Source organism: Microplitis demolitor, chromosome 3, assembly GCF_026212275.2.
Source record: "Microplitis demolitor isolate Queensland-Clemson2020A chromosome 3, iyMicDemo2.1a, whole genome shotgun sequence".
Taxonomy (NCBI): domain Eukaryota; kingdom Metazoa; phylum Arthropoda; class Insecta; order Hymenoptera; family Braconidae; genus Microplitis; species Microplitis demolitor.
The window spans coordinates 5,783,059-5,797,618 of NC_068547.1; the positions used below are offsets into that span (position 1 = coordinate 5,783,059).

The 14,560-nt window shown below is 27.1% G+C and overlaps 5 protein-coding genes across 6 annotated transcripts; 3 read left to right on the forward strand and 2 right to left on the reverse strand.

Moving 5' to 3' along the window:
• The first annotated feature begins 1,231 nt into the window (after positions 1 to 1,231).
• Positions 1,232 to 2,994, forward strand: LOC103580737 (iron-sulfur cluster co-chaperone protein HscB). Its single transcript, XM_008562618.2, has 4 exons — positions 1,232 to 1,332; positions 1,407 to 1,782; positions 2,060 to 2,316; positions 2,829 to 2,994. The coding sequence occupies exons 2-4, from the start codon at positions 1,414 to 1,416 to the stop codon at positions 2,956 to 2,958; spliced, it is 756 nt and encodes a 251-aa protein (XP_008560840.1). The 5' UTR covers positions 1,232 to 1,332; positions 1,407 to 1,413; the 3' UTR covers positions 2,959 to 2,994.
• A 138-nt stretch (positions 2,995 to 3,132) lies between these two features.
• Positions 3,133 to 4,365, reverse strand: LOC103580738 (adenylate kinase isoenzyme 6). The gene is made up of 3 exons (XM_008562619.3): positions 4,196 to 4,365; positions 3,968 to 4,119; positions 3,133 to 3,521 (listed from the first exon to the last, which is right to left on the reverse strand). The coding sequence occupies exons 1-3, from the start codon at positions 4,236 to 4,238 to the stop codon at positions 3,183 to 3,185; spliced, it is 534 nt and encodes a 177-aa protein (XP_008560841.1). The 5' UTR covers positions 4,239 to 4,365; the 3' UTR covers positions 3,133 to 3,182.
• A 1,747-nt stretch (positions 4,366 to 6,112) lies between these two features.
• LOC103580739 (coiled-coil-helix-coiled-coil-helix domain-containing protein 1) lies at positions 6,113 to 7,386 on the forward strand. The gene is made up of 3 exons (XM_008562620.3): positions 6,113 to 6,287; positions 6,625 to 6,757; positions 7,022 to 7,386. The coding sequence occupies exons 2-3, from the start codon at positions 6,631 to 6,633 to the stop codon at positions 7,273 to 7,275; spliced, it is 381 nt and encodes a 126-aa protein (XP_008560842.1). The 5' UTR covers positions 6,113 to 6,287; positions 6,625 to 6,630; the 3' UTR covers positions 7,276 to 7,386.
• Positions 7,387 to 7,420: 34 nt separating this feature from the next.
• On the reverse strand, positions 7,421 to 10,142 carry LOC103580740 (uncharacterized). The gene is made up of 7 exons (XM_008562621.3): positions 9,754 to 10,142; positions 9,061 to 9,247; positions 8,850 to 8,978; positions 8,582 to 8,767; positions 8,229 to 8,490; positions 7,869 to 8,040; positions 7,421 to 7,518 (listed from the first exon to the last, which is right to left on the reverse strand). The coding sequence occupies exons 1-7, from the start codon at positions 9,860 to 9,862 to the stop codon at positions 7,424 to 7,426; spliced, it is 1,140 nt and encodes a 379-aa protein (XP_008560843.1). The 5' UTR covers positions 9,863 to 10,142; the 3' UTR covers positions 7,421 to 7,423.
• Positions 10,143 to 10,697: 555 nt separating this feature from the next.
• Positions 10,698 to 13,882, forward strand: LOC103580741 (protein BTG3). Of its 2 annotated transcripts, none has more exons than XM_008562622.2 (3): positions 10,698 to 10,781; positions 11,363 to 12,234; positions 12,887 to 13,882. In XM_008562622.2, exons 2-3 carry the CDS (start codon positions 11,803 to 11,805, stop codon positions 13,319 to 13,321), a joined length of 867 nt encoding a protein of 288 aa, XP_008560844.1. In that variant the 5' UTR covers positions 10,698 to 10,781; positions 11,363 to 11,802; the 3' UTR covers positions 13,322 to 13,882. The 2 variants fall into 2 exon arrangements, with proteins under 2 accessions (XP_008560844.1, XP_008560845.1); XM_008562623.2 differs by lacking the exon at positions 10,698 to 10,781 and adding an exon at positions 10,856 to 11,007.
• Positions 13,883 to 14,560: the final 678 nt, after the last annotated feature.

The window sequence follows — 14,560 nt, forward strand, 5'->3', positions numbered from 1 at the left end:
GACGGAAATGTACATTTTGTATAAATGTATATACTACATATATACAAATATATATATATATAATGTTAATAGATATACATGCGCGGAAATGTTAAGAGAAAAGCGCACGCAGCACGTGGAAACACTAGTAATTGACAGATTCGCGATATAGGAGACGTAACCCGGCAAGCGTCACACGACTACTGACGATAGTTTTACCACCCTCACACAACTTCCGCTACCCCACCGTCCCCAATGCAAACGCCATACCGACAACCCCCGATACCGAGACACGCTACTCCTCGTCGCATATCGTTTCAAATTCAACCCTCGTATTCATTTCTGATGATAGTATTTTATATATATATGGAGCCGGTGCCAGCGGTGGTTGCTGCACTTGTATGAATACTCTTAAAAACATTCACACGAGTGTTTTTTTGCTCGGCTATCTATTTACTTAACACTAACAAACCGATCTGATTTTTTATTTTAATTTAAAAATATATTTTTTTATGATTTTGAAGTCAGCTGACTGTTCATAATTTTTTAATTTTTTTTCAACAATTCAATTCAAAAAAATGAAAATATGCACTTGTAGAAAATTTAAAAAACTATTGGTGCAATTTTTTGAAATATTTTTTTTTTTATAATTTATAGTTTTTTAAAAATCCAAAATTATTAATCGGCTAATTTCAGTATCATATTTATGATTTTTTTTTAAAATGATAAATTAAAAAAAAATTTTTTTTTAATTGCACCTGTGGTTTTTTCAATTTTCTACATGTGTATATTTTTATTTTTTTTTTTTTTTTTAAATTAAATTAAATTATTGAAAAACAAATTCAAAAATTTTAAATTGTCTGCTAGATTCAGGATCATTATTTTTTAATGTTAAAGTAAACTTACATTTTTTTTTTTTTTAGACATCTAAAATTAATAGTCTTCTTAGAGGGATGCAGTAATTAAAATTTCAATTTTTTCCGGAGTGAAAAAAATAAATGTATACTTAATAATTAAAAATGATTTTCCCCGCGAAGTATAAAATATTTAAAAAAAAGAAATTATTAAAAAAAGTTTTTAATACTTAAGCTAACTTGCAAGATCCGGACTACGGAAATTGAGTAAGAAAATTTAAAATAATTAATTATTCATTGTAGGCAGACAAGTGTTTTTTATCTTCTTTTTTTTTAAGTTATTTATTTTTTAATGCCAGGGAATTTATGTGGTGGCGCTACAATGCAGTCACGGAATTAGTAGTTACGGACAGTTTTAAATTATCAGCTGATTGGTTTAAGTCTAAGCATCATTTGTTTTATGTAAATAATGTTTTGATTTAATAAAAAAAAAACAAAGGTAATTTATGATAAAATTAATTTGAATTTTAAAACTTTAAAAAGTAAGATAATTGAATTTAAATTAAACTTAAGGTAAAATATGGGATCAAGGCTGGTTTCTAGCCTAAATCGCACAGTTAATTGTGCGAGAATCGTCTGGAGTAAAACAAACTCGAAAAAAATTCACGCGGTCTGTGGTAAAAAAGATGTGGATTTAGAGTACAAATTTTCGCGGGTTTCTCTGTACTCGAGTGGTGTACCCAAGAAATGCTGGCAGTGTAATTACCCGTTCAAATCTGAATTGTTTTGTCAAAAATGTGAGACAGTCCAGGAACCACCAGAGCAATTGAATTATTTTGAGATTCTAGGAGTTGAAAAAAGTTTCGACATCAATGTTACTGATGTACAAACAAAATATCGAAAATTGCAGAGTAAATTGCATCCAGATAAATTTGGAAACAAATCTAAGGTAATTATTGGTAACTGATAAATAAATATGAATATTAATGTAGCAGACATCAGATAAATTCAAAATTATAAATAAATAGAGTAAATAATTAAAAAAAAAATATTTATAAAAAATGCACTCATTAATTTCAAAAGTTTTTAAACGTGGATTTTTTAAAAATTTTATTTTATTAACTATTTACTCTAGTTATTAATAGTTTTAAAGTTATCTGTTGTCCACTACATTCACATTCATATATAAATAAATCAATTAGTGAATTGAATGATTCTGTTTTCAGAAAGAACAACAATATTCAGAATTCATATCGTCATTATTAAATAAAGCTTACGCTACACTATCAAATCCATTAGATAGAGGGATGTATTTACTAAAATTGAATAATTTATCAACACCAGAAGGGACAACTGATTTAGACCCAGTATTTCTCATGGAGATAATGGAGAGAAATGAGGCAATTGAAGAAGCTGGGGCTGATAAAGATAAAATAGATAAACTTTCTAAGGAAAATCATGAAATACTAACAACTTTATCAAAGTAATTCTTTACATCGATGTTCTCAACTGACCTCCTGACTCAACATTTTTACATAATTATTTTTTTTTTATATTTTATCCCATGATACTGTCGTTAACCGACGTCTAATAATTTATGGAATTTAAAAAAGCGATAAATTATAAACAAAAATATTTTTTAAAATTGCACTTACAGTTTTTTAAATTTTCTACATGTGCATATTTTTTTTTTAATTGATTTGTTGAAAAAAATTCCGAAAGTTGTTAATTGTCTGGTGATTTCACGAGTATTTAATCTCAGCAACTGTCATAATAAATATTGTCGGAACTTTATTTACAATTTTTCAGAAAGCCGATAAATTGAAAATTATAATTAAAATATCTTTTTAAATTACTTAATTTTTTTTCTTTCGCATCTCCTGTAAAATTAAAAAAAATTGAGTTAGACAGCTTGCAATTGAGAAGGTCGACATTAGTAATCAAATAATTCAAAGTTAAAAAATATTTAATGAATATTTTTTTTTATGATTACAGAGAAGTATCAGAGGCCTTCAAAAATGGTGACATTAAAAAAGCACACTTTTTATTACTAAAAATGAAATATTTTACTAGTATTGACGATAGATTAAAAAATCTAAGACGTAATTTAGGTATCGTAGCCTAAATATCTATATACATACATATTTATATATATATAGTTTTTTTTATTGTCTAATATATATATATATATATATATATATATATATATATATATATATATATATATATATATATATATATATATATATATATATATATATATATATATATATATATATATATATATATAACGTTAAGACGTAAAGTGTAAAATTATTGTAAATATATATTTAATAAAACAAATTTAATTTACACGGCATTATCTTCTTTCCATTGCTCAACCCAAAGACATACTCTATTTACATTGGCCTCTATTTGATCTTGCGTATTACTTTCTAACTCATGAACGATTTCGTCTCTGTATGATGATTTAGCCTCTTCAAGGATTGTTTGGAATATTTCACACTCAATATTGTCTTCTAATTTTTTACCCTGGTACCCGCGAGCAGTTAATCTGTCGTACAAGACAGTATTATTAGTTCTGACAACGAAAACGATGTCGAACCATCTCTCGGGAAATAATTCAGCGCTATGGTAATCAACAATGTTGCCTCCTTTGCTCATTAAACTTTCCATGCTGTCTAATAGCTAAAAAATACCCACAAATTAATTATCTATCTTAATCATTATCAGTCTGAATGCAGGAGGAAATTGGAGATTTTTTTAATTTTTGAATAAATAAGTCAAATTCATGTTGATTAAAAATTGAAAAAATACGTATTTAGATAATCAGTACACGCGCATTTTTTTAAAATTCCTTATTTTATTTATTTGAAATTCATAAATTGTCACATATCTCACGTGTCACACTCATATGAATGTAGCCATCAAACAATTAATAAACTTAAAATAATGAAATTTAAAAAAATGTGCGTACTAATTTTCCATTAATCTAAATACGCATTTTTTCATTTTTATTCTAACTAAATTTTATTTGTTCATTCTACAAATTTAAAAGTTTCCGCTGGTCAGTTGCATTCACACTCATAAATCATTTGAATAAAATTATGATAAAAAATAAATAAATAAATTACTCTGTCTTCATTTAAAACAGGACACTGATAAATAGGATCGTACTCCTCAAGACATCTGTTTTCTTCAGCCAACTTGCTTATGTCTCTCCAAACAAGACCAGTTTTTTCTGATAACTTTCTGGCCAGTGTACTTTTACCTACTCCTGGAGTACCTGTTGTAATTTTTAATTAACATTAGAACAATTAGCAGTTCGAGAAAAATAAATTGTTTTCGCAATTATTACTCACCAGTTATAAGAATATTGGGCAAAGTTTTTTTAGTTGAAGGCATCTTGTATATTTAAATCCGTGTAAACAAATATTTGATAAAAATATATTAAATAATATATTTGTTATTGAGTAATAAATGAATCACGTTTTACAACGTTTACAACTCAATGTAAACAAAAATTAAAGAGGTTAAAGGATATAGCCTCTGGCAGCCATTATTGTTGTGAATTTTTCGCGGGAAATTTAAATTTAAAATATATGAAAAATTCGAAAAATTGGAAAGTACCAAATATTATAATATTGAAGTTTAAATTTGACAACTCATTGATAAAAAATATTTAAAAAATTTAAAAAAAAAACACGCAAGTGTTTGAACAAACTTTGGCGGGGAAATAATATGCAGAAGGGTGTCCTAATACACTTGGAGATTTGAATTAAATTGCTCCAAGTGTATTGCAGCTAAAAAAACGTCACTTAACTGCTATTTCCCCACCAAACGATGCCTGATGATTTTACTCAGGAACTAGCGAGGTATCAGCATCAGCCACCAGGAACACTTTACACTAGCACTGAACACTTAACACTCAACACTTTATGCTAGCTCTGAATACTTAACACAAAAACACTACAGACACTTTTTAATTTAAATTTTACAAACACTGTTCAATTTAATTAATCAATAAGTATGGGCAAAAAATTTTATGTTTGATGACGCGACGCCATTGCAACTCTGTTTCAATTCAAACATAGAGAAGTATCAAGACTATTACTGCCATTGTCGATGATACTGACTGCCACTATTGGACCGCCAGTTGATACAAAACAATCGATTTTCTGATACCCTCGCCCCCCACTTTAGCAGAAAAATGAACGCTGAGTGCAGCGCCACACAACAAGGACACGCAGTAACGCCAACTTGGCGCGGAATTTAAAATTGAAACTTAATCGTTTTATTAATATTCGTTTGTGTCGATAATTATATTAATTAAATTAAAAAATACACTCAAAATTTTTGATTTTTCATGAATAATTTGTTAAATATCTTTATTACTCGTGCAGTAAATTTAAATATTCGAAAAATATATTATTAGAAATTGAAGAAAAATTAAAAATCATACGTCGAAATAAAATGGCGGCAGAGAATGATATGAAAATATTAAAAAAAAACACGTAAGTGTTCTAACAAACCTTGGCGGGGAAATAATATGCAGAAGGGTGTCCTAATACACTTGGAGATTTCAATTAAATTGCTCTAAGTGTATTACAGCTAAAAAAACATCACTTAACTGCTATTTCCCCACCAGACGATGCCAGATGAGTTTGCTCAGGAACTTGGAAGGCATCAGCATCAGCCATCAGCAAGACTTTACACCAGCATTGAACACTTTTCACTTTACACTAGCACTGAACACTTAACTACACCACAGATACTTTACACAATTTAAATTTCACAAACACTGCACAATTTAATTAAACAATAGCTATGAGCAAAGAATTTTATGTTTAATGATGCGACGCCATTGCAATACTGTTTCAATTCAAACGTACATAGAGAAGAATCTGGACTATTACTGCCAGTGTCGATGATACTGACTGCCGCTATTGAACCGCCAGTTGATACAAAGCGATCGAGATTTTTCGATACTCTCGCCCCCACTTTAGTAAAAAAATACGCTGCGTACAGCGCTGCGCAACAGCGACGCGCAGTAACACCAACGGCGCGAAATTTCAAAATTGAAATTCTATTATTTTATTAAAATTTATTTGTGGGTCCATTCGGAAATGCTCTAGCTCTCATTATATGACATATATGCGACACCCTTAATGTATTCTATAATTGCGTAATATTTTATTTGAATAATTTAAGACTTGAGCTTAGCACTTTTTTATAGTTTTCCTAGACCTCTTTCTTTTTTTTAACCTTAAATTTATTGAACGTACTAGTTTTTTCGTCCTTCTCTAGGTTATACCCCAGCTGGCCTTTGGACGTGCGTACAGTAAAAAAAAAACCTAATAGTTACGATCCTGAAGAATTTCCTGAATAAATTCCGAAAATATACAGCTCCATCTAGTGTTAAAAATTAAATTTCAAATATCCAGGTCTTTATAGGTTAATAATTAATTTATTTATTCATTTATATTTTCATTAATAACTAGATAATTTTTAAAAAATTAAATAGTTTTTATTTTGTATTCTCTATAAATTGCAAGTTTATTTTTTCACTGTCATAATTTTTATAAATGACACTTTGAGAAATAACCTCCTACGTTTGTTGTGAAAAAATTCGTTTTATTTACAAATTTATAAAAATATCAAATTGTTTAATATAATAATATATTTAATTCAAATATTTTCGAATTCAATTTCTTTCAGAATTTTTCTAGATAAAATGAAATAATTTTTACCCATTAAATTTAAGAGTAAATTATTTTTTTTTTTTATACAGATAACAATGAAGTGGACAGAATGTTTGCAAAAGTATGCGAGATCACCTCAAAATCCAAATAAAGTCAAATTTGTACCTCAATTACCATTAGCATTGAGAAATCGTGTTACTGGTAAAAACAGCAAGCAAAATGGTTAGTAATTTATATAAATTGTAATCTTTATTTTGATAACTATACGACATATTGTTGTTTTCCCAACTTCTTTAAGTATTGAAAGACAAGAAAATTGTAAAATTAAAATTTACCGTTTTATAAAAACTATGATTAAATTTACCAATTACTATGGAAATGTATATGAATCAACGTAATTACAAATTGTAATTTATTTACAAAACAATCAATGTTATTGATAAGTGTCATAATACTAATTATTATTGTTTTATTTTATTTTAATAGAAAAAGGATGTTTACAAGAAGTTTCAATTGTTCTTGCTTGTTTGAAAGACAATGATTTTGAAAACAGCATGTGTACTAAAGAGATTGACGACTTTAATAATTGTTTTAAGACTTACACAAAGAACAAGGAGTTTGCCAAAGCTGAAGCACGCAAAGGTAATTTAGTTCCTGGAGCTAAAAATCTTAAGTACATGCAAATTAATAAATTACTATCGATGCACCCGCAAGAAAATGTCACCAAGAAAAGAATCTGAATATGTAAATTAATAAATAAAAAATTAACTTTGTTTCATTACTGGTATTGTAGATTATTACACAATAATATGTACAATTAATTTGTAATAAATTATTATCATTAAATTGAATTATGTATAATTTCACTGGAGGTACGACTAATTAGTGTCATGTTGTTATTTCATCTAGACATTTTGCTAGAGGTTTAGTTTCAATAACTTTTGATTCATTCAGTCTTTTTACTGCCAGTCTTGTTCTGTATCCTGTGTTAAAAAAATTAAAAACTTTGGTTAAATACAAAATTTCTAAGGGGTCAGTCATAAAATACGTTCGCACTTAAGAGGAAGCTACGAGTGCAATTTTTAAATAATTTTATTTTTTTTTTAATAAGTTATCGTTTTTAAAAAAATTCAAAAATTATTAGACGTCGGTAAACTTCAGTATCATTAAAAAGTCATTCCTTTCATATTTGTAAATATATAAATATTTCTAAGTATATATTTCTGTTATAATGGGGGGGAGGGGATCTAAAAAGGTGAAATTTTGCGCGACGTATCTTATGAACAGCCTCTAAATAATTTCATTTTTGAAGAATAAGTTTTTAAATTCTTACTAAAAGGTTGAGGAGGTTCTTGCAGAGAATGCAATTTTTTTTCAATCCTTCTCAATACTTTGTGGTTCTCCATATATTCATCTCTATATGAGTAATACGAGTAGAGTAAAATACTCACACATAATAATAATACTATTTTTCTCAATCCCCATGTGTAATAAGCCAACTGGATCTACATAATTAATAATTATAATTTATTTTTAACAATAATAGCAACCGTACAAAAGTACTGTGAATTTTTTAACAGTAAAAAGTCACTAAATAAATTATAGTTTTTTAATTTAAAAGACTTGGACATTATTTTGAAAGGATTAGATAGTAATTAAAAATATTTGTCTACTTAAATGTAAATAAAGTTACCTTGTCTTCGGGACTCATAACATTGATATTATATTGAACTAACATTCTTTCTACGGTGACATTTAAGCTGAGTAATACAAAAAGAGTTATTCTAGCATCAACTGTCCTCTTGGAAGAGCTGAATAACGCGCAAATAATGCAAGCTATTGTATAATAAACGATCGATTGGAACCAAGAGACTTCACCGACAATCCAGTCTTGGAATGCACGCATGTAGGAAAATATTTCATTCAACAGCGCTTGTTGATTCCTTGAACTTTCCCTGGAAAATAAATCCTTTAGTATTCATGAAAAAAAAGCCGTCATAATAAATAACAAGCAATTATTTATGATAAATAAGTCCGGGGAATTACTTGAAGTCCAATACCATCGTGTTGACTGAATCTGCAGATGTTTGAATGACAGTCCCAAGTTCTTTTCCATTTACTAATAACTCATTTTGAAGTTTTAAACCTTCCTTCTGACTTTCTAGCATTGATCCTTGCATTTTTGAAGCCTCTACCAGCTGTTCAGTCATTTTCGACGAGGCGGCATACAAACTAATTATTCAAATCTGATTAGTAATTTTTTAAGACGAAAAAAAAAACGTATGGAATTTTTATGAGTAAAAAAAAGCTTTACTTCTGAAAAGTCTTCTCAGTTTCAATTTGCCAAAGTTCATGGTTCAAATAGAAACATATGTGAATAGTGTGGGTATAGAACTCATTATAAACTCCAAAAGCACGATCAGACATATTATTGATGCATTTCCTACAACGAAAATAAATATACTATTAAATCAATCAATACAAATAATTTGTCAAAATGATGGGTAATAAAAAAAAAATATTACCTTCGATCAGACTCCGTTTCACTGAGATAACAATCATAAGTAACGTGTCCTGAGTCTTCTAAAAAACAATTAGCTAATCTCAATGCTAATATTGAATGTTCATGATCATTTAATTTATCGCAATTACTTTTTAATTGTTTTAATGATTCATGCCAACAGGGTCCATGTACGGGTAAGTTTGATTTAGCTAAAAAAAAATTATTATTACGGCAATTGCTTGAAAAATTTTCTAGTAAAATTTACAAGTCACAGCTTAATAATTTATCATAATTTTATTTGACCCTTATACAATTAATGATAATGAATGTGAATGTAACAAAGATGCGATCATTTGAAAATTTTTAATAATGTAATTTAAAAAAAACGCGCGCACTGATACTTTGTATTACTTGACATTTTATTTATTTATTTCAAAATTTAAAAAATTGCTAATTGTCGGGTACATTTACACTTATAATTAATTAAAGCTGGGATCGACCCGGAAATTAAAAATTTTCTCTGTACTGAGGGTAAAGTCAGAAAATTTCGTTGTCATTTCAAATGCCAGCTTGCTAATAATTATTTTTTTTTTACGTACTAATGAATTTAAATTTACACATAGGAATTGATGCTTTTAATTCAAAATCTTATAGTGATGATAAATTGTAAAATAAACGAAAGACCGATTGTATAAAATAAATAAAAATTGAATACCTTTTAATAGTAAATATTCTTTTTCTCCCAATTGTTTTAACTCAAAATCACCTTTGAGTGTCAAAGTATATTTAAAAACACACACAAGCAAAATAAATAATTTTTTCATGGCAATAAACAATCTATAAATTACATTAGAGAAAAAAAAGTGACTTCAAAACGTTTGTTTTAATCTCCCTCCAAAATTATCATTACTAGGTTATAATTTAAAAACTATTTTTCTATCTTTAAAATATACGCGCGAAAATTTATTTATAATTACAGAAATTAAAAATCAAAAGTAACATTTCCTAAGTAATTATAATACTTTGATCACATAAATATATTATATGAATAAATAAACATTCAAATGAACATCCGTTAAAATTTTTCATCCGACAATTTTCGCCGTCCCGAAAATTGACAGCCAGTCTCGCTTTTGGCGCCACCTGGCCGATCAAATTAAAAATAGCAACAGTCATTCGAACTGTTTATTGAAAAACAAACAAATTAAATATTAATCTAAAAAAAAAGTATATAAAAATATGTACCAATAACTTTTTGATATATTTTTATACATATATTCGAAATAATGACCTAGTTATCTAATGTATGACTATAATTTTCAAAATAAAAATTTGAAAAATTTCATGGTCCTGCAGTTAACTGACAGTTACCAATTTTCGGATTTTTTTTCATCAAATAAATTACAAGAAAATAAAAAATAAAAATATGCACATATAGAAAATTTAAAAAACTACAGGTGCAATTTTTTCAAACACTTTTTTTCTTACTATTTATTGCTCAGAAAAAAATCCAAAAATTATTAGACGTCGGCTAACTTCAGTATCATAAAATTTCAAATCTCGGTTATTTAAAATTAAACACAACAGAGGTCTCTCACAAATGACTACAGTTTATCAAAAGAACGACGTAACACGTGTTGACCTGTACTGTATCATTAATTTAAAGAGAAGGTGGTGGAAGTAGTAGGGAATGGTAATAAAAAATTTCGTCATAAATTCGTAGTCGTGCTCATCAACATACTCGTAAGTAATTTCATTTATTTTTATTTATTACTCATTGTTTATTTATAATTATCATTATTCAACAATTACTCCAATAATTATATAAAAATACTAGATTAATAAAATATAAAATCCAACAATCCAATAATTGAATTTACAAAATAATAATATTATGATATATCTTAAATGAATGTATGTCTTATAACGACAATGAGCTGGCAAAATCCTTTGCATCCATTGTTACAAAGTACGTTTGCAATTCAATCCATATTACATTACTGTTATTTTAAAATTAACTACATACTTATCATAAATTAATAATTTAAATTATTTAAGTATATTTTTGACACCATATTTATCAGGTTATTTTTTTCTAATGCAATTTAATTCTAACCTTTATCTAAAGATATTTCATAACCTCGTTATTAAAAATAACATATTGTTGTTTCATTAATATATTATTAATGCGTATTGATAAATATTTATTATTTAAAATATTTTTTATATATTTATTATCAACTATTGCATATATTATTTAATAAATGTATTTATTTAATTTTTTTCTTTATTATTAAATTGACAATAATTATTTTAAATTTCAGGTCAAAGCACGATTGGAGTAAATCTTTTTTTTTTCATGTATTGTACATATATATACACATATATCTATAATAATTTTGTGATTTGCTTATCATCGATCAGTAGACGCAAATAACAACGAATAAATAACGATAACGTTTTGAAAAAAATTTTTTGCACTTAAAAAAAGTTAAAAAAAAAAATAAATAATAAAACAGTAGTAATATTTCGAGTGCATAACGACGACTCTCTATGATCGCCACTACAGCTATTGAGGTCAAAGAAATTTTGTTTATCATAAATAAATTGTTATTATTGTTGTCTAATAATTTAAAGGATACTATTATCGATAGCGATAATAATAAGTTGTGGAAAATAACAGATAGTTATCATTATAAAAATAATAATAATAATAAAAATAGTAATCAAGAAGACTCTGTTAGAGTAACAAGTGGTGATAAAAATGCGCAACGAAATAACAGCAGCTGTACTATTTTTAGTGCAGTTGATCGAAAAAAACGAAAAATTTAGTCCTGATCAATTGGACTGTTTTCGACGCCGGCTGATTGAGTTGCTGACTGAACGGTTTAAGAATCACTGGTTCCCGGACAAACCATTTAAAGGACAAGGATATAGATGTATACGAGTTAATGGCAACAGTCGTCGAGATGAAACATTGGAAAGTGCTGCTAGTGCTGCTGGTTTTAAGTACGAGGATTTGTCATTACCTGTTGAATTAACGCTGTGGGTTGATCCCCGGGAGGTTTGCTGTCGTTTTGGGGAAAATAAAGGCTCTTATTGTACCCTCGCTTCCTTTGATACTGACACTGCTAATCATTTTCATGAGACGGATGTTTCTGAGAAGGAAAATAAAATAATTCAAGGATCTAATCAGGTATAATTTTTATTTATTAGTTAGGAATTTTGTTTAAATAAATTATGACCTTGTTTTAGATTTTATTTATTTTTTTTTTTTATGGATTACACAAGCATTTGAGAAAGTTTGAATTACCGAAAAAGTTATCTAATATTTAATTTTGTAAATTATATATTACAAATTAGTATACAACTTTTTTTTATTGTAAAATTTGAAATTTGAAATTTTTAATAAATTTAAAGTAAAAAAGGTCTGAAAATTAAAAAACTTTTTTTTTTTTTAATGAAAATTAAATAATTAAAATGTAAAAAATTTGCGTAGTGAACGTGGATTAAATCCGGAGCGGGTGATTGTTTATTTAATCCTTTCGGAGTAATTTTACTCCAAAGGGGAGTTTATTTTAATATTTAAACTCCGGTTCAGAGTGAAATTTCTAAAGAAAATTTATTTAAATATTAAAATTCTGAATCGGAGTAAATGCAGATTCAAATTTAACCAGATCACTCTGTTCAAAAAAAAATTCCTTATTGACTCCGTATTTGGAGTGATCTTTTCTCGAACTCCGGAATTCCTTGTGATTTTATTTAAATGAATTCGCTCCCAATTTTTTACTGTGTGATATTCTGTATATAAATATAATTGTAATAAATTTATTTCTATTTACTAACAGAAAAATACAAAGAGTATTGGTACGGATCAAATAAAACCGAAGCCACTGAGTTCATCTAATGAAAATCATCAGCAGTCAATAAATAATACCAACAACAGCAACAATAGTAATAGTAGTACAACAGCATCAGCTACCAATGCGAATAATAACAACAATAATGGACCAGGTAGGCGTCGTCATTTGATAAATAGTCCACGACCACATCTATCACGCAACCGCTCGTGGTTCAATCACTCATTCAGCATGGGTTACGGTCCTCATCCAATGAGCCAACCCTGGTACAACGTCATGCCACCTCACACTTTCCTCGGCGGTCCATCTCCACCTCCATTCGTCGGTCACAGAGGTAATAAATGGATTACACATCCTTCTTCTTACTCTACTGGACCTACTCGTTTCCATCACTGGTCTCCAAAGGCTGCTCTCAAAGTTTAAATACGTGATATTTATACATAAATATATTTTATTAACATAACTGCGGGTCATTATGATAAACGAATTTAAATAATTACAAGAGATACCAACACATAATTAATTAATAAATTTTTTTTTCTTTTTTTTAATGACCCGAGATTATTTTGGTGAATTTAATTGATATTAACTCGTGGATTGTAGAACTTGAGAGAGGGTTTTGGAGTCAATTGTATAAACGACCGGGCTCAAATTACGATTACGGTTTACGATTTTTGTACTGTTAAATAGTTGGTTTATTGACGTCATTGTATTTATCAATTAATTAATTAAAATAGTCGTTTAATTAATTAATTGATTAAATGAATTTTAAGACAAAAAGTATAATTATTTAAACAAATAATATAAAATTATTTTTTTTTAACTCCGAATGCAAAGTTGCTTGCTAACGGAATTATTAATTGTAGTTAATTATTATTATTATTATTGTTATTGTTATAATATTTAAAAATTTATTTAAGTAATTTAAATTGCAGCATTTAATTGCAAATATTTATTAGAGTCGATAAAATTATTTTTATTTTTATATTTTTTAACTACTAATTTTTTTTTAGCATTTATTTAAAAATTAGTAATTGAATCCTTAAAAATAAAAATAAAATTTATAATTATTTATATTAAATTATGTTCATATATAAATAATATAGAGATTCAGTTCACTATTAATTAAACTCAGAAAAAAATCAGTTAATTTATTAATATATTCCTTGGGCTAGTGAGATTTGAATAATTACATGTCATATGTTTATGTATTTAAATAATATATGAACAGCTAATTGTTAAAAGTATATTTCAGTTGATAAAATTTTTGAAATTTATTTTCATGTATTTGCTACGGCCCCAATATCATTTATTAGTTTTATTTTACTAAATAATAATAACAATTAGTCAATGATGTCTGCACATTAGATATAAATGAATTTTTAAAATATATAAAGCTATTTAATGTGTGCAATTGAACAAAAAGATATATATGTCATTAATAATATATAAGAAGAGAATAATTAAAATAAAAAATCAACGGTAGTGATGATAAATTATTTTTATGTTTTAAAATTAAAGTTTATTCATTGTAGTTATTTAAGTGTTGCAATCAAATTATGATAAAAATTAAATATTTAACTGATATTAATATAAATTAATACGTTAGTGTGTTTCAAAAAAATCGGTTTGTTTTGCACTCCTACCTAAATACTTTTGTAG